This window comes from Solea solea, chromosome 11 (assembly GCF_958295425.1).
Source record: "Solea solea chromosome 11, fSolSol10.1, whole genome shotgun sequence".
Taxonomy (NCBI): Eukaryota; Metazoa; Chordata; class Actinopteri; order Pleuronectiformes; family Soleidae; genus Solea; species Solea solea.
The window spans coordinates 9,562,439-9,589,833 of NC_081144.1; the positions used below are offsets into that span (position 1 = coordinate 9,562,439).

At 35.4% G+C, this 27,395-nt stretch overlaps 4 protein-coding genes across 4 annotated transcripts; 2 read left to right on the forward strand and 2 right to left on the reverse strand.

The window, feature by feature from the left end:
- The first annotated feature begins 2,881 nt into the window (after window positions 1-2,881).
- Window positions 2,882-7,832, forward strand: atp6ap1b (ATPase H+ transporting accessory protein 1b). Its single transcript, XM_058644199.1, has 10 exons — window positions 2,882-3,074; window positions 3,673-3,793; window positions 4,175-4,249; window positions 4,331-4,521; window positions 4,618-4,655; window positions 5,131-5,216; window positions 5,346-5,572; window positions 5,687-5,722; window positions 6,233-6,470; window positions 6,597-7,832. The coding sequence occupies exons 1-10, from the start codon at window positions 2,950-2,952 to the stop codon at window positions 6,807-6,809; spliced, it is 1,350 nt and encodes a 449-aa protein (XP_058500182.1). The 5' UTR covers window positions 2,882-2,949; the 3' UTR covers window positions 6,810-7,832.
- Window positions 7,833-8,174: 342 nt separating this feature from the next.
- On the forward strand, window positions 8,175-10,729 carry LOC131469237 (protein pitchfork-like). Its single transcript, XM_058644196.1, has 5 exons — window positions 8,175-8,458; window positions 8,615-8,713; window positions 9,027-9,160; window positions 9,847-9,964; window positions 10,640-10,729. The coding sequence occupies exons 1-5, from the start codon at window positions 8,309-8,311 to the stop codon at window positions 10,703-10,705; spliced, it is 567 nt and encodes a 188-aa protein (XP_058500179.1). The 5' UTR covers window positions 8,175-8,308; the 3' UTR covers window positions 10,706-10,729.
- On the reverse strand, window positions 10,523-25,147 carry taf8 (TAF8 RNA polymerase II, TATA box binding protein (TBP)-associated factor). The gene is made up of 8 exons (XM_058644195.1): window positions 24,972-25,147; window positions 23,090-23,249; window positions 22,362-22,460; window positions 22,211-22,273; window positions 12,208-12,332; window positions 11,913-12,060; window positions 11,671-11,813; window positions 10,523-11,238 (listed from the first exon to the last, which is right to left on the reverse strand). The coding sequence occupies exons 1-8, from the start codon at window positions 25,017-25,019 to the stop codon at window positions 11,098-11,100; spliced, it is 927 nt and encodes a 308-aa protein (XP_058500178.1). The 5' UTR covers window positions 25,020-25,147; the 3' UTR covers window positions 10,523-11,097.
- Window positions 25,148-26,164: 1,017 nt separating this feature from the next.
- Window positions 26,165-26,500, reverse strand: LOC131468197 (G0/G1 switch protein 2-like). The gene has a single exon (XM_058642200.1). The coding sequence runs from the start codon at window positions 26,498-26,500 to the stop codon at window positions 26,165-26,167; it is 336 nt and encodes a 111-aa protein (XP_058498183.1).
- Window positions 26,501-27,395: the final 895 nt, after the last annotated feature.

Genomic DNA, 27,395 nt, shown 5'->3' on the forward strand with positions numbered 1-27,395 from the left:
AATTCTAATTTTTGGGGGAGTATCAGCACCACGGACAGTTACCAGGTGTGACCTGTCATTCAGTCAGTGAGAGTAAAGTTCAGCAGCATGATGTCGTCACATGACTGTTAATGGCACATTAAGTATCAGACATGTCATCCATCCTTGTGGACACTGTATGTGTCAAAATCGAGTCCTCCTGTTAATATTTACCTTGTGGTCGTTTTTTCGCCACCCAATCTTGATGTGACAGAAGCAGTGATAGATGATTGAGCCGTTATTTTGATCAACATTTGCTGGATGTAGCTTGTAAAGTGTTCTGCATCATAAATGTTAGTCATTTAACTAACATTGGGGTTTATCCTGTTGATATCAGAGAAAAGTTAAAATTAGTAAAGGAAACAAATAACAGCTCAGTTCAGTATGATCATTACTACACTTCCTTCCTTACTTACTTATTCAGACGAAGGCCATTAATGACTTGGGTAATTTGACTCTTTGCTGACCTTTCTGCTTCTGTCCAGCTGGCTCCCTTTTTCCTCACTTCCACCTCAGTGTCTTGAATGTAGCTGTTCCTGGGTCATCTCCTCTTCCTTGCCCTCACAGATTCCAGGTCACAGCCTGGTGATCTCTCGATCTCTGGACATCTGGCTCTTTTACAAATCTTCTGCTGCATTATTTCAGTTTTCCTCCAGGTCTCTGAACCATAAATCAGTAATGGAATCAAATATTAGTCACAGCCTTATTTGAGTTTACTGTCATATTGAAAAACTGAATAAATAATGAAACTGTACAATGGAGATCAAAAGGTTGGGGGATACTTTGCCAGTATACTTTGTTTTCAGTGAGTAAAAATATGAAACACATTTTGACTATTCAACATATGCACCATTCATATACACAGTGATAATATTATACAACAAGAAGAAAGAACATAATTTCTGTCTCAAACGCTCTCTTTACATGTCCTTTGATCAGAGACACAGAAAGAAATTAAGGCCTGACATAACCCTCAGTATTTATTTAAGGAATTACTTACTGAAATGAATGATAAGAATTTGATTTATTTTAAGTTAAGGCCTGTGACTGATGGATGCCACCATGTTTCTACAGCAGCCTGAATGGACAAACCAGAGCATGCATTATGTGTTTTTGAAGCCAAAGCATAGGCAAACAAAGAAGAACTACGTCCTTGTTGGTTCACAAAGGCCACTCATTTCCTGACATGCTTGGGAAAGAGAGGGATGAGCAGAGCAGAGCAGATGACTCCTCTGTTTATCACAACCTGCAAAAGCCTTCGTCCACCTTCAGATGGAACATTTCATAATATACAAGACCAACATTCAGTCAAATCATTTCAATCCTAATGCTAACGAGATAAAACATGCATATTGGGAAAATATTTAATATCTGTAAATACATCATAATTAACAGACATTTGGAAGAACGGGGCAGAAAATATGCTACGCTTATGGCAGACATGTCAATATTATGCTATGTAGGGGCAGTATAGTACGAAGGAGTATTAGGGCCAGCAAAAAAAAAAAAAATCTGGCACAAGAAAAAAACCCAAAAACAAAACTGCAGAGGCTTGACCACGTACCACAACAAAGCGACAAGCAACTGATGGCTCCATGACAGCAACATATCATATCAATAACGTAAAGCCGAATACAGTTTCAACACTTCAGAAAATCACCTTCACACTCCACGTCCAGCCGGCTGCTGTCATGGAGCCGTCAGTTGCTTGTCACTTTGTGGTCAAGCCTTTTTTTTACGCCTGGCTTTTTCTTTTTTTTTTTTTGCCTGACTTTTTTTTTTCTTGTGTCAGATTTTTTCTTCTTATTATTTTTTTCCTGACTTTTTTTTTTTTTCTTGTGCCAGATTTTTTTTTTTTTGCCTGACTTTTTTTTTTCTTGTGCCAGATTTTATTTTTTTATTTTTTATTTTTCCTGACTTTTTTTTTTTTTCTTGTGCCAGATTTTTTTTTTTTTGGCTGGCCCTAATACTCTTTCGTAGTATAGGTAACTTCATAACATCACCCTTTTTGATTGGAAGGGCACCCATAGAAAACAAAGTTGCAAGGGCATCTAATGGAATGGTTTGGTTCGATACTGTATGTATTTTTATGCGTTTCCATCAGGAATAGTACCAAAATAACCTGCCCCAACCGTTCCATTTTTGGCACTTTTCCCTTGCGGTAATGGTACAGTATCGCGTCACTCCCTTGTGACAAACAGCCACAAATCAAGCAGAACCCCCGCCTACAAAGTAAAGGTACTGTTCTCAGTTGAAAACCCAAGCATGACCAACCGTACCATACTGTACCAAACCCTGCTCTGCATACTGCAAATTAAAACACTGTCTTCCCTAAGTGCACTGTTTTACTTATATATATTGCTTATGGCGAAGCTATTGTAGTTTATTTTGTTTTCATATTGTTTTTTGTTTCTTACACATATTTAATAAAATTAAATTTTTCCTACCTGTTTGTGATTGTTGGATTAAATTATTTTATCACTTTTCTCCACTAGAAAGGCACTTCTTTCAAAACAATACTTGTTTTTACATTTATATTATGCTTTTAAATTTAAGGCCACAAATGAATGACAGCAAGTAGGGCACTTTTTCATGTTTTTAGCACTCTCAGGGGTACTTTACTGCATATAGCGTGTTTGTCCATTAGGCTGATTGCCCTCTCTGCCCCCCCCTTGTTCACGCCACTGGCCTGCACTACTGTGTGAAATACTTTTGTTAGAAAAAGGAGAGCTCACTTTCACCCGCTGGACTTAATGACAAGTACAGAGTGACAACACAGCAGCAGGAGGAGCAGCAGCAGGAGGAGGAGGAGGAGGAGGAGGAGGATCTGCAGCAGGAAGAAGCGCTTTCGTTCTTCATCCACACGGCACATGACTGTCAGCTGGTCCGAGTCACGTGAACACAGCTTTGCGGAAACGCTCGTCAACAGCCATGGCTGGACCAAGGAAGGACTCGAATAACGTGCGATTAACGTCTTTTTTTGTACTTTTCTTCGAACTTTTCGCTACAGGGAGCGCCACTGCTCAAGTGCCACTTCTCCTCTGGTCCACCGACAGGTAATTTTCCACTTTTCGTTCCTGTTTTGTACAGCGAAGCTTAACAATAGTCACCCTATAGCCCGGTGCTAATGCTAACACTTTTAGCTGCGGCTAGGTGACTCACCCCACCAAACTTTATTTAACTTTAAGTAGAAAAAGAAAACCGTATATATAGTTATAGTAATTCAGAAGTGGTATAGAGTGCACGAATTGCTTTGGGAAGAAATGTACTGTAACATAAATGCTACTATCGTAACAATATTTTGTCAGAAGTATATACAGTTAATTTGAGGCAGTAGAAATAGAAAAACAAGGAAATAAATGGTGTTTTTAAAATTTTCTGTATTGGTTTTATTTATATCGTCATGAGATGGGGATGTAGGCGCTACTGTAGTTACTTCTTATTTGCAGTGACACCACCATTTTATGGTTGCAGACGATGTTCCATTTCTCTACTGTGTTTGAGATGGAGTGTAATATGAATTATATTCAAAAAAAATATTATGCTCGTTTAGCGAGTATGGTGACAACTGCATGTGTGTTTTGGTGATGTTTTAAAGGAAACTGTAAGAAAAAACATGTATAAGATAATGACAAATATTTGTGTCTGATTCAGCCTACCATCACCTGCCTCCTCTGCAGCTGGTCACATCACGTCCTATGACCAGTTGAGTGCCTACCTCACCACTGCCTTTGCCTCTGGTCCCCACACTGTGCTGCTTTTTCTGCAGGACAAGGTCAGTCTCTGAAACATGGAAAAGCAGTCGACACAGTTACAGTATAGTCATTAAGCAGTTTGGCAGCTGACAAGTGTTTGAGGGATATTGAACCACATATTTCATATTTCTTTGTTCATCTATTGGATGTAAGTTCTTACATTAATGAGTCATGTGTAGTTACTCTGCAGTTCCATGAGACATTGTGTTGTAAAGTCTTCTTGTTCTGGTTTGGCATTACTTCCTATTTCCCAGTTCCTCTCTTACACATTTACTTCTCAAGTTTGTTCTCTTTGATTGACCATTCCTGTTCCTCACTGATTCTATGTTTACGCATTTGCATTATTCACAATGCACTGTTTTGTTTCCACTACTAATACAAGGGTTTTGTGTGTTTTTTAGCTAAGCAAAGATGACTTTACAGTCTTTGGTGGTGTGTTTGGAAATGAACGTGATGGTGCTTTTGAAAATCTTAAGGTAGGTGTTTACAAGTACCGTAGTCCTTGATAAAGACGATGCATTTATGAGTCTACTAAGATGACGTCTTATTTCACTCAGGCTGCACTTCAGTCTTCGTCGTCGGTGACAATTCCAGCCTTGGAGTGGTCGAGCTCCTCTGCCGTCCCAGCTCTGTTGCAGGAGAAGCTTGGTGTCTCACCTGTGCTTGTAGATGCAGACACTCTGTCTGGTTTGACCGTCAACACATCTATCAGTAATCTATTTCTCATCAATCTTCCATATTGTACTCGGTGAGTTTTGTTATGTACATCTGTGGATGCAAGTATCATATTTTAATTTTAGTTTCACATAAAGAGAATTCACTTTTTTATTTTATCATTAAATAGCTCACTCAAGTCTTGCAAAGAGGACCTGCACAGGAATGGTAAGTTTAAAACCTATAGTCTGTAACGCATGTCTAGAAAACCTTTTAATCTTATTTTTTGAAGTCTCCTTCATGTCCTAATAACCATCACACACAAATGATTGGGAAAAAGGCTGTAGTTATCACACAACATAAATGAACACAACACAACTAATCATTTTGTTCAAATCAGATTGATTGACTTATGTGTCACTCATCGCCCTGCCTGCATCCTTGATCCATGATGAGGTATTTAGTGTTTTTACAGGTGATTCCGAAATGATTTAGTTATAGCATAGCTGTCTATACGGCAACTTTTCCAACACTTCAACAACATAACACAATTTAATGTATTAATGGTTATCTGGACGTGAAGATGCTTACAACAAATAACATAAAAAATTACAGACTCAGGATTGAATTATAATACCTGATGTGGCCATTTTTATATGTACAGTGTGTAATTCAAGTGTTTGTTTTTTCTTTAATTCAACAGATGAGATTATCGGGAAAGTCCTCGGTGTCTTGAAAGCCAAAAATATTCCATACACTGCAGTATACACAGGACTCCAGCCATCACGAGTATTTATATTTTATATACAGTGTGTGTATATATATATATATATATATATATATATATATATTTGTTTCTAATCATTTCTGTCATCGTCAAACAAACCCAACGTTTTAATATAAACTTTATCTCTGCAGGTGATTTCCGAGTCGTTTGTCTCTGAGCAGTCTGTGGGCCGGTCCTTACTCCAGGCCGCCGCGGCTGATGTCAAACCGCCCATCATGTATGGTGAAACTGGTAACCCTTGCATCATGCTTTGGGCTCAGAATCTCAACATCAGCGTCTCGACCACCCCAGCCTGGACCGACCTTGCTACTCAAACACCTGACTTGAAAGATTCCATGTGTAACCGCAGTAACTCACTGTAAGATGGTTTGTCTTTGTGTTGAAAAAAAAAACAAAAAACCCAAAATTTCTGTAATCATCGACAAGAAAACCTCAGTCTAATGAATGTAAATATGGTCTTTTCTTTCTTTAGACTTGTCCTCAGTTATCCATCAGGCCATACACTAAGGTAAGCCAATACCTTGCAAAGGCAAAGAAATATACCTGTTCATAACCACATAGTGTTATTTATTTCTTTATTTTAATTAGCTTAGTACATTTTAAACAAACAACCAACTACATTGTAATATTGGACTTTTGGAGCCACAGGAAGGTTGTACCTGTGGAGAGAGCAAAGCTGTTTCCCTGCTTCCAGTCTTAATGCCAACATCCGGTGCAGTGGCCCCTTCTAGCCCTGACAACAATTTGTGTTTAGTCAAAAACATGGGGTCGTTTAAGGCTCCTCAAAACGTGGCTTCAATTCGTAATACTTTTTCTCATATTAAGTATTTGTATCACACGCACGCATTTAGATGGAAATACACAGCGATAGAGACAAAAAGAAACACGCGTGTTCTAGATCCATCTGTTTATTTTTATACTTGTTGTACACAAGATGATGCTGCTCTTAATAAACATGCATTATTTATTTTTATTATGAAATGTATTTTTATTTCATTTGTCATGTCTTCGACGCCAGCTTTGCCATGAGTCAGCGCTTCTATTCTGTGTCTGCGCGGAACTGGTCCACCTTGGACTCTGTGCAGCTGCAGTTCAGTGGTCAAACTGCAACTTTCATTGGTCGACGCAGTATCTACGCCCCGGCAGAATATTCCTTCCGCTGCCAATCTGTCAACAACTTCCAAGGAGCTTTGCTCATGCCAGAGGACACCAGCAAAAATGCATCCCAGTGGAGGCTGAATTTTATTGATTTCCAGGTACAACAATTATGTTGCCTTCTCTGTTTTGCAACCTTATAATCATGCATTATTTTTTTAAATAATTGATCATTTGCTTTCTCTTGTTAACTTGATGTTTCAAATGTTTTTTTCTGTACAATACAGATTCAGGGCTTCAATTTGCCGAATGGAACCAATTTCTCTTATGCCAGTGACTGTGCAGGCTTCTTCACCCCAGGAATTTGGATGGGGCTGCTGACTTCACTGCTCATGCTTTTCATTTTCGTGTATGGTCTGCACATGATCATGCAGCTAAACACCATGGATCGATTCGATGACCCCAAAGGTCCAATGATTTCTGTGCCCCTGTCTGAATGAAGCTCTCCTAACACCACTCCTCAGTCCCTCAGTGCCTCCTAGTTTCCTTTGTGCCATTTAGTATGCATGGACCTTTTACTTTGAAGGTATTTGTCAGGCAGATTCAAACATTGTTGCATAGGTTTCTTTTTTTCCAACCTAAATCCTCCATCTGTTTTTTTTTTCTTCATTTGTTAGTGTCAGAATGAATCCACCTTTACCTTCTCATGAGCTGATTTTGAGTGTGTGAGCTAAAAGTTACCTTTGTGCCATCTTTGGTGAGACATAGTGGATTTTATTCCCCACAACAATAATTGCTCTATTACCTAGAAAGTGCCTTCTGTGCCAACATGAATGTTATTGCTGAATGCTGTTGGACCTTTGCTGACCTCAGTGACTTTTTTTTTTATTGTTATTTTTCCCAACCTAACTGTAATTTAAAGACTACTGGTAATGACTTTATATTTCATTTGATTGTTTGTGAAGCCTTTGTGAAATCTTGGAAAAGAAGCTGTTTTGAAATACAGCACCGTGCAAAAGCCTTTTCTCCATTAGATTTGTTGTTTAGCAAAGGAAAAAACAGCTTCCACATGATAAAGTGTCAAGTATTTAATGTGACCTACCAACAAAAGGACCTTAACTTAAAAAAGAAAAAAAAAGAAAAGAAAACACTCATTAATGTCATTGGTAAAACCTGTGTTTGTCCAAACTATTTCATGTCAAAAGATATATAATATATGCCAGGTTTATTCAATGCATGTCTGAGCAATTCAGATGGAAACTTTAATACTTTAAGACCAACTTTCAGCCGCATCATTCCAATCCAAATGTCAATGATAACAGACTTTGACAGACATAAAAAACAACAAACCTGGTGGAGCCTCGAGACGATTGCCTTAGCTTGTATTGTTGTAGATTACATTTTTGCTTCAGGTTTAACAAATAATTTATATTAACAGTGCCTTAGTTGTGCTTTTGTCCAAAGTAATTAATGCCGTGACATATTCTGTCTTAAATTGCAAATAAAGAAATTATTTAATTGTACAGTCTACGTTTGTTTAATTGAACTTTTATGTATTGTAGATTATTTAATTAATAACTAATAAACTAATTGATTGAATGTAATATATATGTGTATATATACATATATGTACTGTATATGTAATATATATATTACATTTAACTCATTTATTAGATATTAAATAAACGTGTATATATATATATATATACATATATGTGTATATATATATATATACATATATGTGTGTGTGTGTATATAACTCAAGTCTTCTGAGTTATATATATATATATATATATCTCTTTTTTTTCAAGGAAATGCCATCAAGTCAGCAAGTCGGTTGCCAGGGTTACATGTCAACACACAAATGCCATGGCAGTTTGAGGCGACGCTATCTATGTGTGGGTGTAACTTTACTTCCCCGTTCATTTAGCTCATACTAGCAGTAGTAGTTGTTGTAGTAATAGCGGTTATTTGTTGCCCCCCCATCATCATTTTTACAATGTCAGTGGCTCCTGTTCGGAAAACAGTCTTTGGCAGCAGACAGGAGAGGAAACTCTTCCCCCTCCATTACGCACCTGACAGACTGGGAAACCAAATGCCACGACAGCAAGCTCTGCTTGTTGGTCCTGGTTCCTATGACAACCACGAGGTATGTGGCTGAAGCGGTATAGTTTTTACTTTTGGTTTTTGTTTGTGGTTAATGTACCGCCATCACTATTATCGTCACTGTATTGGTTTGTTTGCTAGGTGATGCTGAAGTGATCCCATTACATGACAGGAAACCTGCTATGTATTCTCATTGCAGTATGACACCATCATTTATAACCTGCAGAAGACACCGGGCAGTGTGAGAGGATATGGTCTCTCTGCAAGGACTGCTGCACGATTTCTGCCTGATGACAAGGTAGTGTTTTTTATTTTTATTTTTATTTTTATTTTACCTGCTTGATCATCCTTGAGCAGTCATTAACCATAATGTGTCCATGTGGCACTGATTTTACACATAGTGTTTTTGTTTCTAGTGGAAAGCTTAAATTGTTTACCCTCATATAATATAATGTGGATGGCACGATTACTTACACCTTTCCATGTACAGAAAATGACTAAAAGAAGAATTTGTCGTCCTGTCACCCAACAAGTGCAATATGAAATGTCACGGTTACTCCGCTTAAGACGTGGCGCGTAATTTTAAATATCTTCACATGCTTTATCACCAGAACTCGACCCCTTCACCTCAGCAGTACCAGCAGGATCAAAGCCAGTCCACAATCCCCCCTCCTGGAAAAACACCGTTCAACTCAACTACACGGAGGTTCGAGACCAGGACAGGTACAGCTGAGACCAGTCCAGGGTAAGAAGACACAGAGAAACACACACACACACACACAGCTCCAGTCCAGAGCTAGAAAAGGTCCAGGCAGAGTGTCATAGGACATCCTTAGTGCAGTATGTGAAAAATCTCCTCGTCAACAAAAAGATCCACAAAAACACTTATGAAACTATTTATTGTATCATTATCCCTTTGAAGCATCTAGGCTTAAATCAAACACAGGTTCCTCAAAATAAATACAGAAAAAAAACACACCTTACATTACAGTACAGGACTGATATCCTCCATCTCTTTTAGGAGAGTTTAAGACGGCGATGATTGTGCTGTGCAGCAAATCGCCTCCCAAACATAGGGTGCTTTGACACTTCTTTGACTCTGATCCTCCTGGTTCTTTCTTCATTTCTCACTTTTTTTCCCAAAAAATTGGAAATGTCTTCACTTTTTTTTTTTAAATGTCCTTTTCATTGTGGCCTGCAAATTGCAAGTGTTAGGATAAGAATATGAAACCAGAAATGATTTATCACATGCTCACACAACCAATTATATTTAGACGACCTATTCTCACTGTGTTTGTTCATTTCTCAGTTTGACATTAAGGATGCAGCGTGGTTTAATTGTGCAGCCTCACTGAAACAAGCCCCTGAAAGACCCCCGACTCCAGTGGATCACTGTTAAACTGCAATGACACGTGTCATTTTTGTACGCAGACCTGGGACCTACAAACATGATGTAGTGACAAACAGGAAGGTGAGCTGGCCAATGTGCTTTGGGAGTCCAGACCGGTTCAGACTGCCTCAGCTTGAGAAGAAGTCCCTCAGGGTGATGGTGAGTAAACAAGTCCCAACTCTGTGCATTTGCTCTTAATGTTAATTCATAAATATAAACCACACTTTATAAAGAAGCAGCAGGTTATACATGAACACTCAGATTTCAAGCTAAAGTGCACAACTTTCAGTTGGCAAGTTATTGATGAATTACAGCCACAATTTCAGCTCTTGAGTTATGGTTATAGCCAGTCATAGAAGGTTATCAAATGTCATCACTTTATCAATGTATTCTATAAGGAAACATTTCATTTATTATAAAATGAATTTATTAAAATGGCCTGAAAATGTCACAATACATTAGAAAATGGCACAGTAAGCATTAAATATTGAAGTATAGTAATAGTTGTCAGATGTCATGAAGAGGCAGTTTCATGTTGGGATCACAATATTTTCTAATTCAGAGTCAGGAGCTGGTTCAAAGTGGCTCAGCATTTTATGATATCTGCTTATTTAGTTTTTTGCTGAGGTAGTTATGACATTTTCCTGTCAAATGCTCTGTCGATGATCAGAGACCTCAGTGGTATCGATTGTTCGTGTAATGCTGCACAAACGTCAAATTCCTCCTTTAAAATTTAAATAATTTTGATTTAAACAGTAACATTTAAGATGGGATAAATTCATTGTGTGTTTTGTTATAAATCATCAACTATTTCTTGTGATTTTTGTGTTTCAGCTTCATGATGAAAAGGTGTTTCTGAAGCAGAGAAGCAGAGTGGCCTACCTGAGTTTGTACTATTAACTCTTAAAAACATAAGACTGTGTCCGTCTTATCGTTTTCCTTCCTAAAGTCATATGTAACCCAGACTAAAACCAATGTCACAAGTTTGAATTTTTTTTTTAAAAAAGAAACTCTTTTTTTCTTTATTCACAAAATGTCTGTTTGTATGTATATTACACAAGGATGTTGCTTACAACATTTTTAAACAAAGCCAGTGCTTCCTGAAAAAAAAAAGAAAAAGACAGCTAATACAAAGGAAATCACTCATGAGTCCGTCAGTCTGCCAGAATCTACAGCAGCACTGGTCCCCGTCTTGAGAAAAAGCAGCCATTTGTCCCAGCTAACAAAGCACGGGGCCACTCCTCTGACTACGGCAGCAAGTGTGAGTCTGTTAGATTCAGGCGGGTCCCGACTCATTTCTTCCTCCGCACTTTGGGTTTCTTTACGGGCCGGAGGTACGGGTTATCAATCACGTTGTCCTCGCTGGACTTTGTGGACGGAACACCACCACTGGGAGGAAGCATGGAGTTCTCTTTGTCTGCACCCGGGTCATCCTGGTGAGGAAAGAAGACAAATGATTGTCGTAGGTAATCGTTTGAGTGCACGCTAACATACATATCAAATTTAGATTACATCCAATATTTTGTGAAAATCCGCTGACGGGAAAAGATCATGTCTGAGCGTCAGGTTCACTGAGTCAAGTACTAATGTTTTCTTCAGTCTGTAGAGTATGATGTGTAGAACAAGATTGTTTCTTATAGGTACTGTATGAATTGCATTTGCATAAAACATAAACCACTGCTAACTTTAACTTGCAACTTTAATTGCAGCTGTTGGGATTTCCTGACTATGACATTTCAATTTCAGATTTGAAAATGAATTGAAAAATTAATATTTCAGTGCTACCAACGAACAATAATTTAAAGAACACATAAGGAACTCCACAGAAAGCTGACACTGGGCAAGTTCCAGGTACTGAAACTTACATTGATGATGTTTCCTGTTGTGTTCTCGTTGTCCGTCTGATCGTCCTGCTCAGAGGAATCTGTCTCCTCCAGGGTTTGCAGTTCCAGCTCAGATGGCAGGAGGGCACTGAGGTATGGAATGGTGCTCGGCCGTGCTGCGATCACTGACAATAAAGATGCAGAGGTTTTAAACAACATGTTTTGAATACCTTGACAAAACATGAAATAAAGGTCAGCTTAGAGAAAGATTGAAGAAAACTCACAAGGGAAGGCAGTGATGTCGTCTTTGAAGAGGCTCTGAGTTTCGCCGGTCTTGGCCATGAAGCGTGTGAGTGCTCGCTCTACGTCTCTCCTCTGTGTCGCTGCCTTCTCTCTCACCACTTGATAGTCTGACACTGGCTCTCTGAATGTCTGCAAAAAACAAACACACATGAGGTTTGATGCTACGACAGCGACGTTGGGTCAGGGGGTCAATCAAGGGTTTGTCAATCAAGGATCAAGGGTCAGGGAGAATCATCATCCTGTAAAATAAACTTCAGATACAGAGTTCTGACTCACTGGTGTTTTGATGTAAGTGTGAGGGTCAGGGAACTCTGGGAAGTGACCCGGGATATGAGCTGGATGTGTGCGTTTCTGTCCAGCTGAAAGCGCTCTGGGGGTCACAGGTTGGTTTGTCACTGGAGCTGAAATTCATACAATTAAACATTATCAAAAAAAGCAGCATCTTCTTGTGTTTGTGGGAATGTGATGTGTGTGTGAATGTGACAAAAATGTCATAGTTTAATATGCCATCAAAAATTTGAGAAAAAAAAGTAATAGTTTAGTATGTCCTCCAAAATCGCACCAAAAAGTCATAGTTTAGTATGTTGTCCAAAATTTGTCAAAATAGTCATAGTTTAGTATGTCGTCCAAAATCGCACCAAAACGTCAGAGTTTAGTATGTAGTCCAAAATTTGGGAAAAAAAGCAATAATTTAGTATGTCATCCAAAATTTGACAAAAATGTCATAGTTTAGCATGTCGTCCAAAATCGCACCAAAACGTCATAGTTTAGTATGTCGTCCAAAATTTGACAAAAAAATCATAGTTTAGTATGTCGTCCAAAATGTGACAAAAATGTCATAGTTTAGTATGTCGTCCAAAATCGCACCAAAAAGTCATAGTTTAGTATGTCGTCCAAAATTTGTCAAAATAGTCATAGTTTAGTATGTCGTCCAAAATCGCACCAAAACGTCAGAGTTTAGTATGTAGTCCAAAATTTGGGAAAAAAAGCAATAATTTAGTATGTCATCCAAAATTTGACAAAAATGTCATAGTTTAGTATGTCGTCCAAAATGTGACAAAAATGTCATAGTTTAGTATGTCGTCCAAAATCGCACCAAAAAGTCATAGTTTAGTATGTCGTCCAAAATCGCACCAAAACGTCATAGTTTAGTATGTCGTCAAAAATTTGACCAAAACGTCATAGTTTAGTATGTCATCCAAAATCGCACCAAAACGTCATAGTTTAGTATGTCGTCCAAAATTTGACAAAAATGTCATAGTTTAGCATGTCGTCCAAAATCTGGGAAAAAAAGCAATAATTTAGTATGTCATCCAAAATTTGACAAAAATTTCATAGTTTAGCATGTCGTCCAAAATCGCACCAAAACGTCATAGTTTAGTATGTCGTCCAAAATTTGACAAAAAATCATAGTTTAGTATGTCGTCCAAAATCGCACCAAAAAGTCATAGTTCAGTATGTCGTCCAAAATCACACCAAAAGGTCATACTTTAGTATGTCGTCCAAAATGTGACAAAAATGTCATCGTTTAGTATGTCGTCCAAAATCGCATCAAAAAGTCATAGTCAAAAAGTATGTCGTCCAAAATTGCACCAAAAAGTCATAGTTTAGTATGTCGTCCAAAATTTGTCAAAATAGTCATAGTTTAGTATGTCGTCCAAAATCGCACCAAAACGTCAGAGTTTAGTATGTAGTCCAAAATTTGGGAAAAAAAGCAATAATTTAGTATGTCATCCAAAATTTGACAAAAATGTCAAAGTTTAGCATGTCGTCCAAAATCGCACCAAAACGTCATAGTTTAGTATGTCGTCCAAAATTTGACAAAAAATCATCGTTTAGTATGTCGTCCAAAATCGCATCAAAAAGTCATAGTCAAAAAGTATGTCGTCCAAAATCGCACCAAAAAGTCATAGTTTAGTATGTCGTCCAAATCGCACCAAAACGTCAGAGTTTAGTATGTAGTCCAAAATTTGGGAAAAAAAGCAATAATTTAGTATGTCGTCCAAAATTTGACAAAAATGTCATAGTTTAGTATGCCGTCCAAAATCGCACCAAAACGTCATAGTTTAGTATGTCGTCCAAAATGTGACAAAAATGTCATCGTTTAGTATGTCGTCCAAAATCGCATCAAAAAGTCATAGTCAAAAAGTATGTTGTCCAAAATCGCACCAAAAAGTCATAGTTTAGTATGTCGTCCAAAATTTGTCAAAATAGTCATAGTTTAGTATGTCGTCCAAAATCGCACCAAAACGTCAGAGAGTATGTAGTCCAAAATTTGGGAAAAAAAGCAATAATTTAGTATGTCATCCAAAATTTGACAAAAATGTCAAAGTTTAGCATGTCGTCCAAAATCGCACCAAAACGTCATAGTTAAGTATGTCGTCCAAAATTTGACAAAAAAATCATAGTTTAGTATGTCGTCCAAAATGTGACAAAAATGTCATAGTTTAGTATGTCGTCCAAAATCACACCAAAAGGTCATAGTTTAGTATGTCGTCCAAAATTTGACAAAAATGTCATAGTTTAGTATGTCGTCCAAAATTTGACAAAAATGTCATAGTTTAGTATGTCGTCCAAAATCGCACCAAAACGTCAGAGTTTAGTATGTAGTCCAAAATTTGGGAAAAAAAGCAATAGTTTAGTATGTCATCCAAAATTTGACAAAAATGTCATAGTTTAGTATGTCGTCCAAAATGTGACCAAAACGTCATAGTTTAGTATGTCGTCCAAAATCGCACCAAAACGTCATAGTTTAGTATGTCGTCCAAAATTTGGGAAACAAAGCAATAGTTTAGTATGTCATCCAAAATTTGACAAAAATGTCATAGTTTAGTATGTCGTCCAAAATGGGACAAAAATGTCATCGTTTAGTATGTCGTCCAAAATCGCATCAAAAAGTCATAGTCAAAAAGTATGTCGTCCAAAATTTGACAAAAAATCATAGTTTAGTATGTCGTCCAAAATCGCACCAAAAAGTCATAGTTCAGTATGTCGTCCAAAATCACACCAAAAGGTCATACTTTAGTATGTCGTCCAAAATGTGACAAAAATGTCATAGTATAGTATGTCGTCCAAAATCAATCAAAAAGTCATAGTATAGTATGTCGTATAAAATCAGTGAAAAAGTCATAGTATAGTATGTCGTCCAAAATCAGTCAAAAAAGTCATAGTATAGTATGTCGTCCAAAATCGATCAAAAATGTCATAGTATAGTGTGTCGTCCAAAATCAATCAAAAATGTCATAGTATAGTATGTCGTCCAAAATCAATCAAAAAAGTCATAGTATAGTATGTCGTATAAAATCAGTGAAAAAAGTCATAGTATAGTATGTCGTCCAAAATCAATCAAAAAGTCATAGTATAGTATGTCGTCCAAAATCTGTCAAAAAAGTCATAGTATAGTATGTCGTCCAAAATTTGACAAAAAAGTCATAGTATAGTATGTCATCCAAAATGTGACAAAAAAGTCATAGTATAGTATGTCGTCCAAAATCAGTCAAAAAAGTCATAGTATAGTATGTCGTCCAAAATCAATAAAAATGTCATAGTATAGTATGTCGTCCAAAATCAATCAAAAAGTCATAGTATACTATGTCGTCCAAAATCAATCAAAAATGTCATAGTATAGTATGTCGTCCAAAATCTGTCAAAAAAGTCATAGTATAGTATGTCGTCCAAAATCTGTCAAAAAAGTCATAGTATAGTATGTCGTCCAAAATCAATAAAAATGTCATAGTATAGTATGTAATCCAAAATCAATCAAAAAAGTCATAGTTCAGTATGTCGTCCAAAATCAGACAAAAATGTCATAGTATAGTATGTCGTCCAAAATCAATCAAAAATGTCATAGTATAGTATGTCTATACGACATTTTTAAAGTATGTGAAAAAAGTCATAGTATAGTATGTCGTCCAAAATTTGACAAAAATGTCATAGTATAGTATGTCGTCCAAAATCAATCAAAAAGTCATAGTATAGTATGTCGTCCAAAATCTGTCAAAAAAGTCATAGTATAGTATGTCGTCCAAAATTTGACAAAACAGTCATAGGTTAGTATGTCGTCCAAAATGTGACAAAAATGTCATAGTATAGTATGTCATCCAAAATGTGACAAAAAAGTCATAGTATAGTATGTCGTCCAAAATCAGTCAAAAAAGTCATAGTATAGTATGTCGTCCAAAATCAATCAAAAATGTCATAGTATAGTATGTCGTCCAAAATCAGTGAAAAAAGTCATTGTATAGTATGTCGTCCAAAATCAATCAAAAATGTCATAGTATAGTATGTCGTCCAAAATCAATCAAAAATGTCATAGTATAGTATGTCGTCCAAAATCAGTCAAAAAAGTCATAGTATAGTATGTCGTCCAAAATCAATCAAAAATGTCATAGTATAGTATGTCGTCCAAAATCAATCAAAAATTTCATAGTATAGTATGTCGTCCAAATACAGTAAAAAAAGTCATAGTATAGTATGTCGTCCAAAATCAATCAAAAATGTCATAGTATAGTATGTCGTCCAATATCTGTCAAAAAAGTCGTAGTATAGTCTGTCGTCTAAAATCAGTGAAAAAAGTCATAGTATGACTTTTGGTATGACATAGTATGACAAATGTCGTCCAAAATCAGTCAAAAATGTCATAGAATAGTATGTCGTCCAAAATCAATCAAAAATGTCATAGTATAGTATGTCTTTACGACATTTTTACAGTATGTGAAAAAAGTCATAGTATAGTATGTCGTCCAAAATTTGACAAAAAAGTCATAGTATAGTATGTCGTCCAAAATCGATCAAAAATGTCATAGTATAGTGTGTCGTCGAAAATCAATCAAAAATGTCATAGTATAGTATGTCGTCCAAAATCAATCAAAAAAGTCATAGTATAGTATGTCGTCCAAAATCGATCAAAAATGTCATAGTATAGTGTGTCGTCCAAAATCAATCAAAAATGTCATAGTATAGTATGTCGTCCAAAATCAATCAAAAATGTCATAGTATAGTATGTCGTCCAAAATCAGTCAAAAAAGTCATAGTATAGTATGTCGTCCAAAATCAATCAAAAATGTCATAGTATAGTATGTCGTCCAAAATCAATCAAAAATTTCATAGTATAGTATGTCGTCCAAATACAGTCAAAAAAGTCATAGTATAGTATGTCGTCCAAAATCAATCAAAATTGTCATAGTATAGTATGTCGTCCAATATCTGTCAAAAAAGTCGTAGTATAGTATGTCGTCCAAAATCAGTCAAAAAAGTCATAGTATAGTATGTCGTCCAAAATCGATCAAAAATGTCATAGTATAGTGTGTCGTCCAAAATCAATCAAAAATGTCATAGTATAGTATGTCGTCCAAAATCAATCAAAAAAGTCATAGTATAGTATGTCGTATAAAATCAGTGAAAAAAGTCATAGTATAGTATGTCGTCCAAAATCAGTCAAAAACTGTCATAGTATAGTATGTCGTCCAAAATCAATCAAAAATGTCATAGTATAGTATGTCGTCCAAAATCAGTCAAAAAAGTCATAGTATAGTATGTCGTCCAAAATCAATCAAAAATGTCATAGTATAGTATGTCGTCCAAAATCGATCAAAAATGTCATAGTATAGTGTGTCGTCCAAAATCAATCAAAAATGTCATAGTATAGTATGTCGTCCAAAATCAATCAAAAAAGTCATAGTATAGTATGTCGTATAAAATCAGTGAAAAAAGTCATAGTATAGTATGTCGTCCAAAATCAGTCAAAAACTGTCATAGTATAGTATGTCGTCCAAAATCAATCAAAAATGTCATAGTATAGTATGTCGTCCAAAATCTGTCAAAAAAGTCATAGTATAGTATGTCGTCCAAAATCAATAAAAATGTCATAGTAAAGTATGTCGTCCAAAATCAATCAAAAAAGTCATAGTTCAGTATGTCGTCCAAAATCAGACAAAAATGTCATAGTATAGTATGTCGTCCAAAATCAGTCAAAAAAGTCATAGTATAGTATGTCGTCCAAAATCAGTCAAAAATGTCATAGTATAGTATGTCGTCCAAAATCAATCAAAAATGTCATAGTATAGTATGTCTATACGACATTTTTACAGTATGTGAAAAAAGTCATAGTATAGTATGTCGTCCAAAATTTGACAAAAATGTCAGTATGTCGTCCAAAATCAATCAAAAAGTCATAGTATAGTATGTCGTCCAAAATCTGTCAAAAAAGTCATAGTATAGTATGTCGTCCAAAATCTGTCAAAAAAGTCATAGTATAGCATGTCGTATAAAATCAGTGAAAAAAGTCATAGTATAGTATGTCGTCCAAAATCAGTCAAAAACTGTCATAGTATAGTATGTCGTCCAAAATCAATCAAAAATGTCATAGTATAGTATGTCGTCCAAAATCTGTCAAAAAAGTCATAGTATAGTATGTCGTCCAAAATCAATCAAAAAGTCATAGTATAGTATGTCGTCCAAAATCTGTCAAAAAAGTCATAGTATAGTATGTTGTCCAAAATCTGTCAAAAAAGTCATAGTATAGTATGTCGTATAAAATCAGTGAAAAAAGTCATAGTATAGTATGTCGTCCAAAATCAGTCAAAAACTGTCATAGTATAGTATGTCGTCCAAAATCAATCAAAAATGTCATAGTATAGTATGTCGTCCAAAATCTGTCAAAAAAGTCATAGTATAGTATGTCGTCCAAAATCTGTCAAAAAAGTCATAGTATAGTATGTCGTCCAAAATCTGTCAAAAAAGTCATAGTATAGTATGTCGTATAAAATCAGTGAAAAAAGTCATAGTATAGTATGTCGTCCAAAATCAGTCAAAAACTGTCATAGTATAGTATGTCGTCCAAAATCAATCAAAAATGTCATAGTATAGTATGTCGTCCAAAATCTGTCAAAAAAGTCATAGTATAGTATGTCGTCCAAAATCAATAAAAATGTCATAGTATAGTATGTCGTCCAAAATCAATAAAAATGTCATAGTATAGTATGTCGTCCAAAATCAATCAAAAATTTCATAGTATAGTATGTCGTCCAAATACAGTCAAAAAAGTCATAGTATAGTATGTCGTCCAAAATCAATCAAAAATGTCATAGTATAGTATGTCGTCCAATATCTGTCAAAAAAGTCGTAGTATAGTCTGTCGTCTAAAATCAGTGAAAAAAGTCATAGTATAGCATGTCGTCCAAAATCAGTCAAAAATGTCATAGAATAGTATGTCGTCCAAAATCAATCAAAAATGTCATAGTATAGTATGTCTTTACGACATTTTTACAGTATGTGAAAAAAGTCATAGTATAGTATGTCATCCAAAATGTGACAAAAAAGTCATAGTATAGTATGTCGTCCAAAATCAGTCAAAAATGTCATAGTATAGTATGTCGTCCAAAATCAGTCAAAAATGTCATAGTATAGTATGTCGTCCAAAATCAGTCAAAAAAGTCATAGTATAGTATGTCGTCCAAAATCAATCAAAAATGTCATAGTATAGTATGTCGTCCAAAATCTGTCAAAAAAGTCATAGTATAGTATGTCGTCCAAAATCTGTCAAAAAAGTCATAGTATAGTATGTCGTCCAAAATCAATAAAAATGTCATAGTATAGTATGTCGTCCAAAATCAATCAAAAAGTCATAGTATAGTATGTCGTCCAAAATCAATCAAAAATGTCATAGTATAGTATGTCGTCCAAAATCAGTCAAAAAAGTCATAGTAAAGTATGTCGTCCAAAAATAATCAAAAATTTCATAGTATAGTATGATACGACATTTTTACAGTATGTGAAAAAAGTCATAGTATAGTATGTCATCCAAAATGTGACAAAAAAGTCATAGTATAGTATGTCGTCCAAAATCAATCAAAAATGTCATAGTATAGTATGTCGTCCAAAATCTGTCAAAAAAGTCATAGTATAGTATGTCGTCCAAAATCTGTCAAAAAAGTCATAGTATAGTATGTCGTCCAAAATCAGACAAAAATGTCATAGTATAGTATGTCGTCCAAAATCAGTCAAAAAAGTCATAGTATAGTATGTCGTCCAAAATCAGTAAAAAATGTCATAGTATAGTATGTCGTCCAAAATCAATCAAAAATGTCATAGTATAGTATGTCTATACGACATTTTTACAGTATGTGAAAAAAGTCATAGTATAGTATGTCGTCCAAAATTTGACAAAAATGTCATAGTATAGTATGTCGTCCAAAATCAATCAAAAAGTCATAGTATAGTATGTCGTCCAAAATCTGTCAAAAAAGTCATAGTATAGTATGTCGTCCAAAATTTGACAAAAAAGTCATAGGTTAGTATGTCGTCCAAAATGTGACAAAAATGTCATAGTATAGTATGTCATCCAAAATGTGACAAAAAAGTCATAGTATAGTATGTCGTCCAAAATCAGTCAAAAAAGTCATAGTATAGTATGTCGTCCAAAATCAATCAAAAATGTCATAGTATAGTATGTCGTCCAAAATCAGTGAAAAAAGTCATTGTATAGTATGTCGTCCAAAATCAATCAAAAATGTCATAGTATAGTATGTCGTCCAAAATCAATCAAAAATGTCATAGTATAGTATGTCGTCCAAAATCAGTCAAAAAAGTCATAGTATAGTATGTCGTCCAAAATCAATCAAAAATGTCATAGTATAGTATGTCGTCCAAAATCAATCAAAAATTTCATAGTATAGTATGTCGTCCAAATACAGTCAAAAAAGTCATAGTATAGTATGTCGTCCAAAATCAATCAAAAATGTCATAGTATAGTATGTCGTCCAATATCTGTCAAAAAAGTCGTAGTATAGTCTCGTCTAAAATCAGTGAAAAAAGTCATAGTATAGCATGTCGTCCAAAATCAGTCAAAAATGTCATAGAATAGTATGTCGTCCAAAATCAATCAAAAATGTCATAGTATAGTATGTCTTTACGACATTTTTACAGTATGTGAAAAAAGTCATAGTATAGTATGTCATCCAAAATGTGACAAAAAAGTCATAGTACAGTATGTCGTCCAAAATCAGTCAAAAATGTCATAGTATAGTATGTCGTCCAAAATCAGTCAAAAATGTCATAGTATAGTATGTCGTCCAAAATCAGTCAAAAAAGTCATAGTATAGTATGTCGTCCAAAATCAATCAAAAATGTCATAGTATAGTATGTCGTCCAAAATCTGTCAAAAAAGTCATAGTATAGTATGTCGTCCAAAATCTGTCAAAAAAGTCATAGTATAGTATGTCGTCCAAAATCAATAAAAATGTCATAGTATAGTATGTCGTCCAAAATCAATCAAAAAGTCATAGTATAGTATGTCGTCCAAAATCAATCAAAAATGTCATAGTATAGTATGTCGTCCAAAATCAGTCAAAAAAGTCATAGTAAAGTATGTCGTCCAAAATCAATCAAAAATTTCATAGTATAGTATGATACGACATTTTTACAGTATGTGAAAAAAGTCATAGTATAGTATGTCATCCAAAATGTGACAAAAAAGTCATAGTATAGTATGTCGTCCAAAATCAATCAAAAATGTCATAGGTTAGTATGTCGTCCAAAATGTGACAAAAATGTCATAGTATAGTATGTCATCCAAAATGTGACAAAAAAGTCATAGTATAGTATGTCGTCCAAAATCAGTCAAAAAAGTCATAGTATAGTATGTCGTCCAAAATCAATCAAAAATGTCATAGTATAGTATGTCGTCCAAAATCAATCAAAAATGTCATAGTATAGTATGTCGTCCAAAATCAGTCAAAAAAGTCATAGTATAGTATGTCGTCCAAAATGTGACAAAAATGTCATAGTTTAGTATGTCGTCCAAAATTTGACAAAAATGTCATAGTTTAGTATGTCGTCCAAAATGTGACAAAAAAGTCATAGTTTAGTATGTCGTCCAAAATGTGACAAAAAAGTCATAGGTTAGTATGTCGTCCAAAATTTGACAAAAAAGTCATAGTTTAGTATGTCGTCCAAAATGTGACAAAAATGGCATAGTTTAGTATGTCGTCCAAAATGTGACAAAAAAGTCATAGGTTAGTATGTTGTCCAAAATTTGACAAAAAAGTCATATTTTAGTATGTCGTCCGAAATGTGACAAAAATGTCATAGTTTAGTATGTCGTCCAAAATTTGATAAAAATGTCATAGTATGTATGTCGTCCAAAATGTGAACAAAACGTCTTAGTTTAGTATGTCATCTAAAATGTGACCAAAATGTCATAGTTTAGTATGTCGTCCAAAATGTGACAAAAAAGTAATTATACATTTTTTTATAACCAAAGTGTTAGACGCATACTTACGGGCAGTTATAACCATCCTCTGAGACCTTTTTGCATACACAGGCAGTGTTTCGACATTAAAACCTGCAGCGACACAAAAAGATTTAAATGATGTTACTGGTTTTATTTTGCATTAGAACTGTATTACACATCCCTCTCCTCTTGGACTTACCCATTTCGATGAGTGTGACCACTGTATCAGACAGGGTTGGAAGACTTCTGGCTGTGTGCTCACAATAGGCTTTGGCACAGCGACCTATTTCAGTTACATCTGGAAAAGACCAAACATTGTGTTGTAGAAAAGTGTGGAGTCAATTACTTAAAAAAGGTTAGAATAAAATTGTTTTTGCAAGAATGGTGCTACAGTAACTCAAGGTATGGACAAATCATACATCCTATTATTCTTTCTTTTTTTCGACAATTCTTAATTCTTTCTTTTTTTTGACAATTCTTAATTCTGCCACTTTTTCATAGACATGAACTTTGCCCCGTTTTGGTTTTCTCCCTTTCATTGCTCTGTGTGTTTGTCCATTTGTGAAAAACATAATTCTAAATGTTGAAAGCAAATTGAAATGAAACCTTCTCGGGATGCAGTTTATGGCCCTAGGAAGAAAGGATTAGATATTGTTGGTGATCCAGGGTTAAATGTATCAACACTGTGGGAAACTGTGCAGCCTTGATGGCTATGTTATAAAGATTAGAAAATGCCTTATGAGATAAACTACATTGTATTTGTTTTTTGCCATTTGCATTTGCTGGAAGAAACTGTTGAAAACTGACTGGAGAAACTTGTGCTATATTCTAATTTTAATACACACAAATATTTAAATACACTGTCTGCTTTAAAAAATAATCAAAATTCTCAGTGTATAAAGGCATCACTTAAGGATTTATACATACAGCTCTGCATCATTTCTGTGAGCGTCTCCACCGCTGCTTTCTCTGCACTCTCGAAGCCACACTCGGTCAGCAGGGCACTGACAACAACCTGCAGGGTGCGGCGCCTGGCCAGATGGTAGTTTTCTGCAGGACTGGATGCTGCTTTACCACCAGTCCCACGCTATGAATACATGAGAGAAAATACATGAGAAAAATCATGAAGTAACTGCCAGAAACAGAAACCAGGCATGGGATGACAGAAAAAGTCATGGTATTGTTTAGGTAATTAAAAGAATACACGTTTTCTTATTATAAGTGTTTGTAATTAGAAACGTTAATTGACAGATGCTTCTGTCTGTACTGTAAAAACAGAGGAAACAGACCTAAAATTACAAATGTTTCAAAAATAGTACTTGCATGTAACTAAGAATGTACATTTATGTGAACATTAAAAAGGGAAAAACAAGAATCTGGAATATGTGGAAAGATGCAGGACTGTATATGTCACGTCACACACATTAATGCATTTTCCTAATTCATGGTCATCCTTAAAAACCGAATAAAATTGTGTCTAAAATATTATCATCTCGAATGTGAATGTATCTAAAATTAGTGAATTTCTGTGCTATGTTTATAATTGATTAATCTTTTTTAAATGTTTTTTTTTTTAAAACAATTAAAACAAGCTTTCTGATTTTTCAGAACATCATCATTTGTAGGTTTGGTAAACACTGATCAATATTTCTTAAAATATTTTCTGACGTTTTATGGATTACTGGACTAATCGAGAAAATAATTGTTAAAAGAAGAAGAAAGAATAATTGTCATTGGACAAGAATACAACAAATTTCTCGTATAGTGTCGACTATATAATGTCCACACTGGATTTCTGAGGATGATATGGACGATAACATGTTCCAGATGATAATGTCAGAGGGAATGTGTGAAGGCTAGTCCAAAATCCAAAATGTTTTTAGCATGACCTTATTTCTTTAAGTATATAATTGTGCAGTCAACAGTAAGCGGTTGCTGATGCAAACATGTTTCCAGCTTCACTAGGTTTGCTGCATTGTTTTTTTTTTTTATAAAACTTTATTGTCAGCTACAAAGAACAAACATTATGGTATTAAAATGAAAAAGCAAATCAAAAAAACAATATAACATATATAATAAAGATTGTGTTGAGGTATATGTCCAGATCATTTTTTTTTTTTAAAGTACTAAAGATGGGCAATGTTTTCTGTATATAAAATTTTGCTAAAACAATGAGCAGGTTAATTTTATATTGTCCATTGCTGGAGAAATTTGTATTATTTAATAGGTCAAATTCTTTAAACTATTTATTCTAATTGAAAATGGTTCCAGAGTCACAAGAAACCCCAGAGTTCTAATGTTTCTGTCAAATTGTTCCTTTATATTCTATATATTTATAGAAAATTGAATGTACCGGGTAATGTTTGAGGGTGATTTTAAAGAGTAGCTCATATAATTTATTGTGCAGCACATATTTGTAGGGAAGAGTAAATATAACATTCCATGTCTCACTATCAACAGCTCGTCCTGTACATTTATATTTGACATGCGCAACGACGTCCACAGTGACATTGTATTTGATTATGGATCAGAAAATATCAGAAATATTCAGGTTGCAGGGCTGAGAGAGACAGTGTGTGTAGCACATGTACACAGAACACAGACTGACACAACATGAACTTACACAACATGCATTACAGCATTCGCATAAACAAAATGTTTATAATGTGGTGTGACGGACTTTATAACCTATAACCACCGGTATATTCATTCTGAATTCAGTTGTAGTTATTTTAGCTTCTTAACGAGGCTGACGTTGAAGCAGCTAACACCCTGTTCATGATCGAGGGAGTAAAAAACTCGTTCCTACCGCTCCTGCATTCAGCGAAGCTCCCGACGCCACCGCGGGATCAGCCATCACTATTTATATGGACACTAATCCTTTCATTAAACAGATTTATCCACACAGAAATTTTAATTTTACATCTCCGATGATCACAATTTAGCCGCCGTTAGTAAACACGGCATATAAATGTGTGACGTTGTTTCCGCAACTCACCGGAAATTCTTATTCTTTGTCTTTATTTCCGGCAGACTGGACACATCTGTGCTTTGCTGCCTCCCACCGGTGAAGAAACGCAACTCATACATACGGTATACTGTAATAATCGAATAGTAACCATTCTTTTCATAACCTTACCAATATCAGCTATGATTGGTCAAATGAGTCCAATCTATTGAGTATAGGTGGACGATATAAGCTTAAAATTATATTTATACAATGTAACTTATTGCCTTGCATGAGCTTTTATGTCTTTTATTTATTCTGCCTTTTATCTATTACTCTGTACGGCACTTTGGTCCATTATGGTTGTTTTTAAAGTGCTTTACAAATACAGTTGCATTGGATCAAAGTGCGTATACATGTACAGCCACAACATAAAAAAGATAGAAAACTGCATGGGTTTAATGTTAGGGCTGATGGGTGTAAAGGAAAAATAAACAATTAAACAATTAATTCATAGAAATTTAAATGAACAAATGTTTCACAGAGCTGTGTGCGCTCTTAAAACTGACCGTTCGTATTAACATTTGTTCTCATGCTGTGAGTACAAATTTATTTTTAAAACAAAATAAGTCCATTTATCAACTACTCATGAAAATAAAATAAAAGTTGTTTGAGAAAAACAAGCACCTTGTTTCCAATTGGCAGACTCTTTTTTTATGCCAAATCGAAAATTATCAGCAGATGAATTGATAAAGGAAATTAGTATCAAAAGCTTCTACTGTATTAAAATACAGAATACAAAATTGTGGCTTTCATCAGTGGATTTATTAGAGTTCAAAATAAAAATCTTTCACACACATTCCATTTGCTTACCAACACATTCAAATACATTTACAAGAGCCTGCTGCACAGCAGTCAGACTTATCCACACAACTTTTTTTTCAGTCAAGGGGGAATTGCATTGCTATGGAGACCAATTAAACATGGTGAGTTATTTACCAATATTGCCATTAACCCTTGTAATTGTCCCTTTACATGAAGAGAGCAGGGTTTCTCTAATAAGCATGTAAGCGGTTGACTGAGCTTCTCCTCCCAGCAGACACCAGGTGTTTGGTCATGATCTCTTCTGTCTCCAGCCCATCCGTGACTTCAACGTAAACAAAGGCGGCGTGTGACATCAACACTGACTTCTTCTCCTTGATCAGCTCCACAGGTGTCTCCTCAGCAGTCTCCTGCCCCTCAAATGGCAGGAAAAGCATTTCCAAAAGTCCTCCAACAACTCCAAGTATAGCCAGGGTGGAACCGAGCGTGTAGATCTTCACGATGCCCCAGCAGGGCCTTTGGTTCAGCATCTCCTTGGCAAATGGGATGATCTCAGTAATGGTGTTCATATTTGTGCACTTTGAGTGGTCTGTAGATGAATAAAAGACTTAAATTATACCCATACATTTCCTTGCACATAATTAAACAAGATTATGTGCAAAATAAACCATATATCCTGGTTTATTTAAGGATAGAAAGATCTTCATACTCACAAAATCAAAATTCTGCCCACTTCTCAGTGTTTAGACCAATCAGGCATTCGAAGGCAGAAAGATGAGAGGCAGAGTGTGCCATTTAAACACCTCCAGGATCAAGTCAACTCCCACAGTGGAGACAAAATGCATATTCATGAGGACTCTTGTGCCATTGCTTTTCATGGCTTTTAGGTAAAAGGGCATGGGGATGAGAAGTGAAGCAAATGATCCCTGTCGGTAAATCTGTGCATGCGTCATTAGACAGAGTGTGGATGTGTCAGATTTACAGCTGCACAGTGATCCTGTGTGTAGAATACAGATAAATCAACAAAGTCAATACACGGTTGGTTTGTGTTGTGTTGTTTATTACTATACACATTGACCCTCATCAGGAGATGCTGTGAGGCTTATTTAACCCTAATAGATAAGGTTCATTATGAGATAAGTTTCAGTAGATGATGTCTGATCAAGCAGTCTGTGCTGCTCCAGCTCATGTACAGTATTGAGGTATTGAGGTATTACTCATGTTTTGAGGACCTAAATCTGTTTAGTCCCCATAACGTAAATTATATGCAGTATGGTTAGAATAAGGTTAGGGTTAGGCCAGTAGCCAGGAAATGAATGTAAGTCAATGTAATGTCTTCTGATGTTATGGAAACCAGGCTCTCTCTCTCTCCCTCTCCCTCTCTCTCTGTGTGTGTGTGTGTGTGTGTGTGGCCTCTGTCCTTTGACCTCATTTCCTACATGCAGTGAAAGAGCATGTGCATTC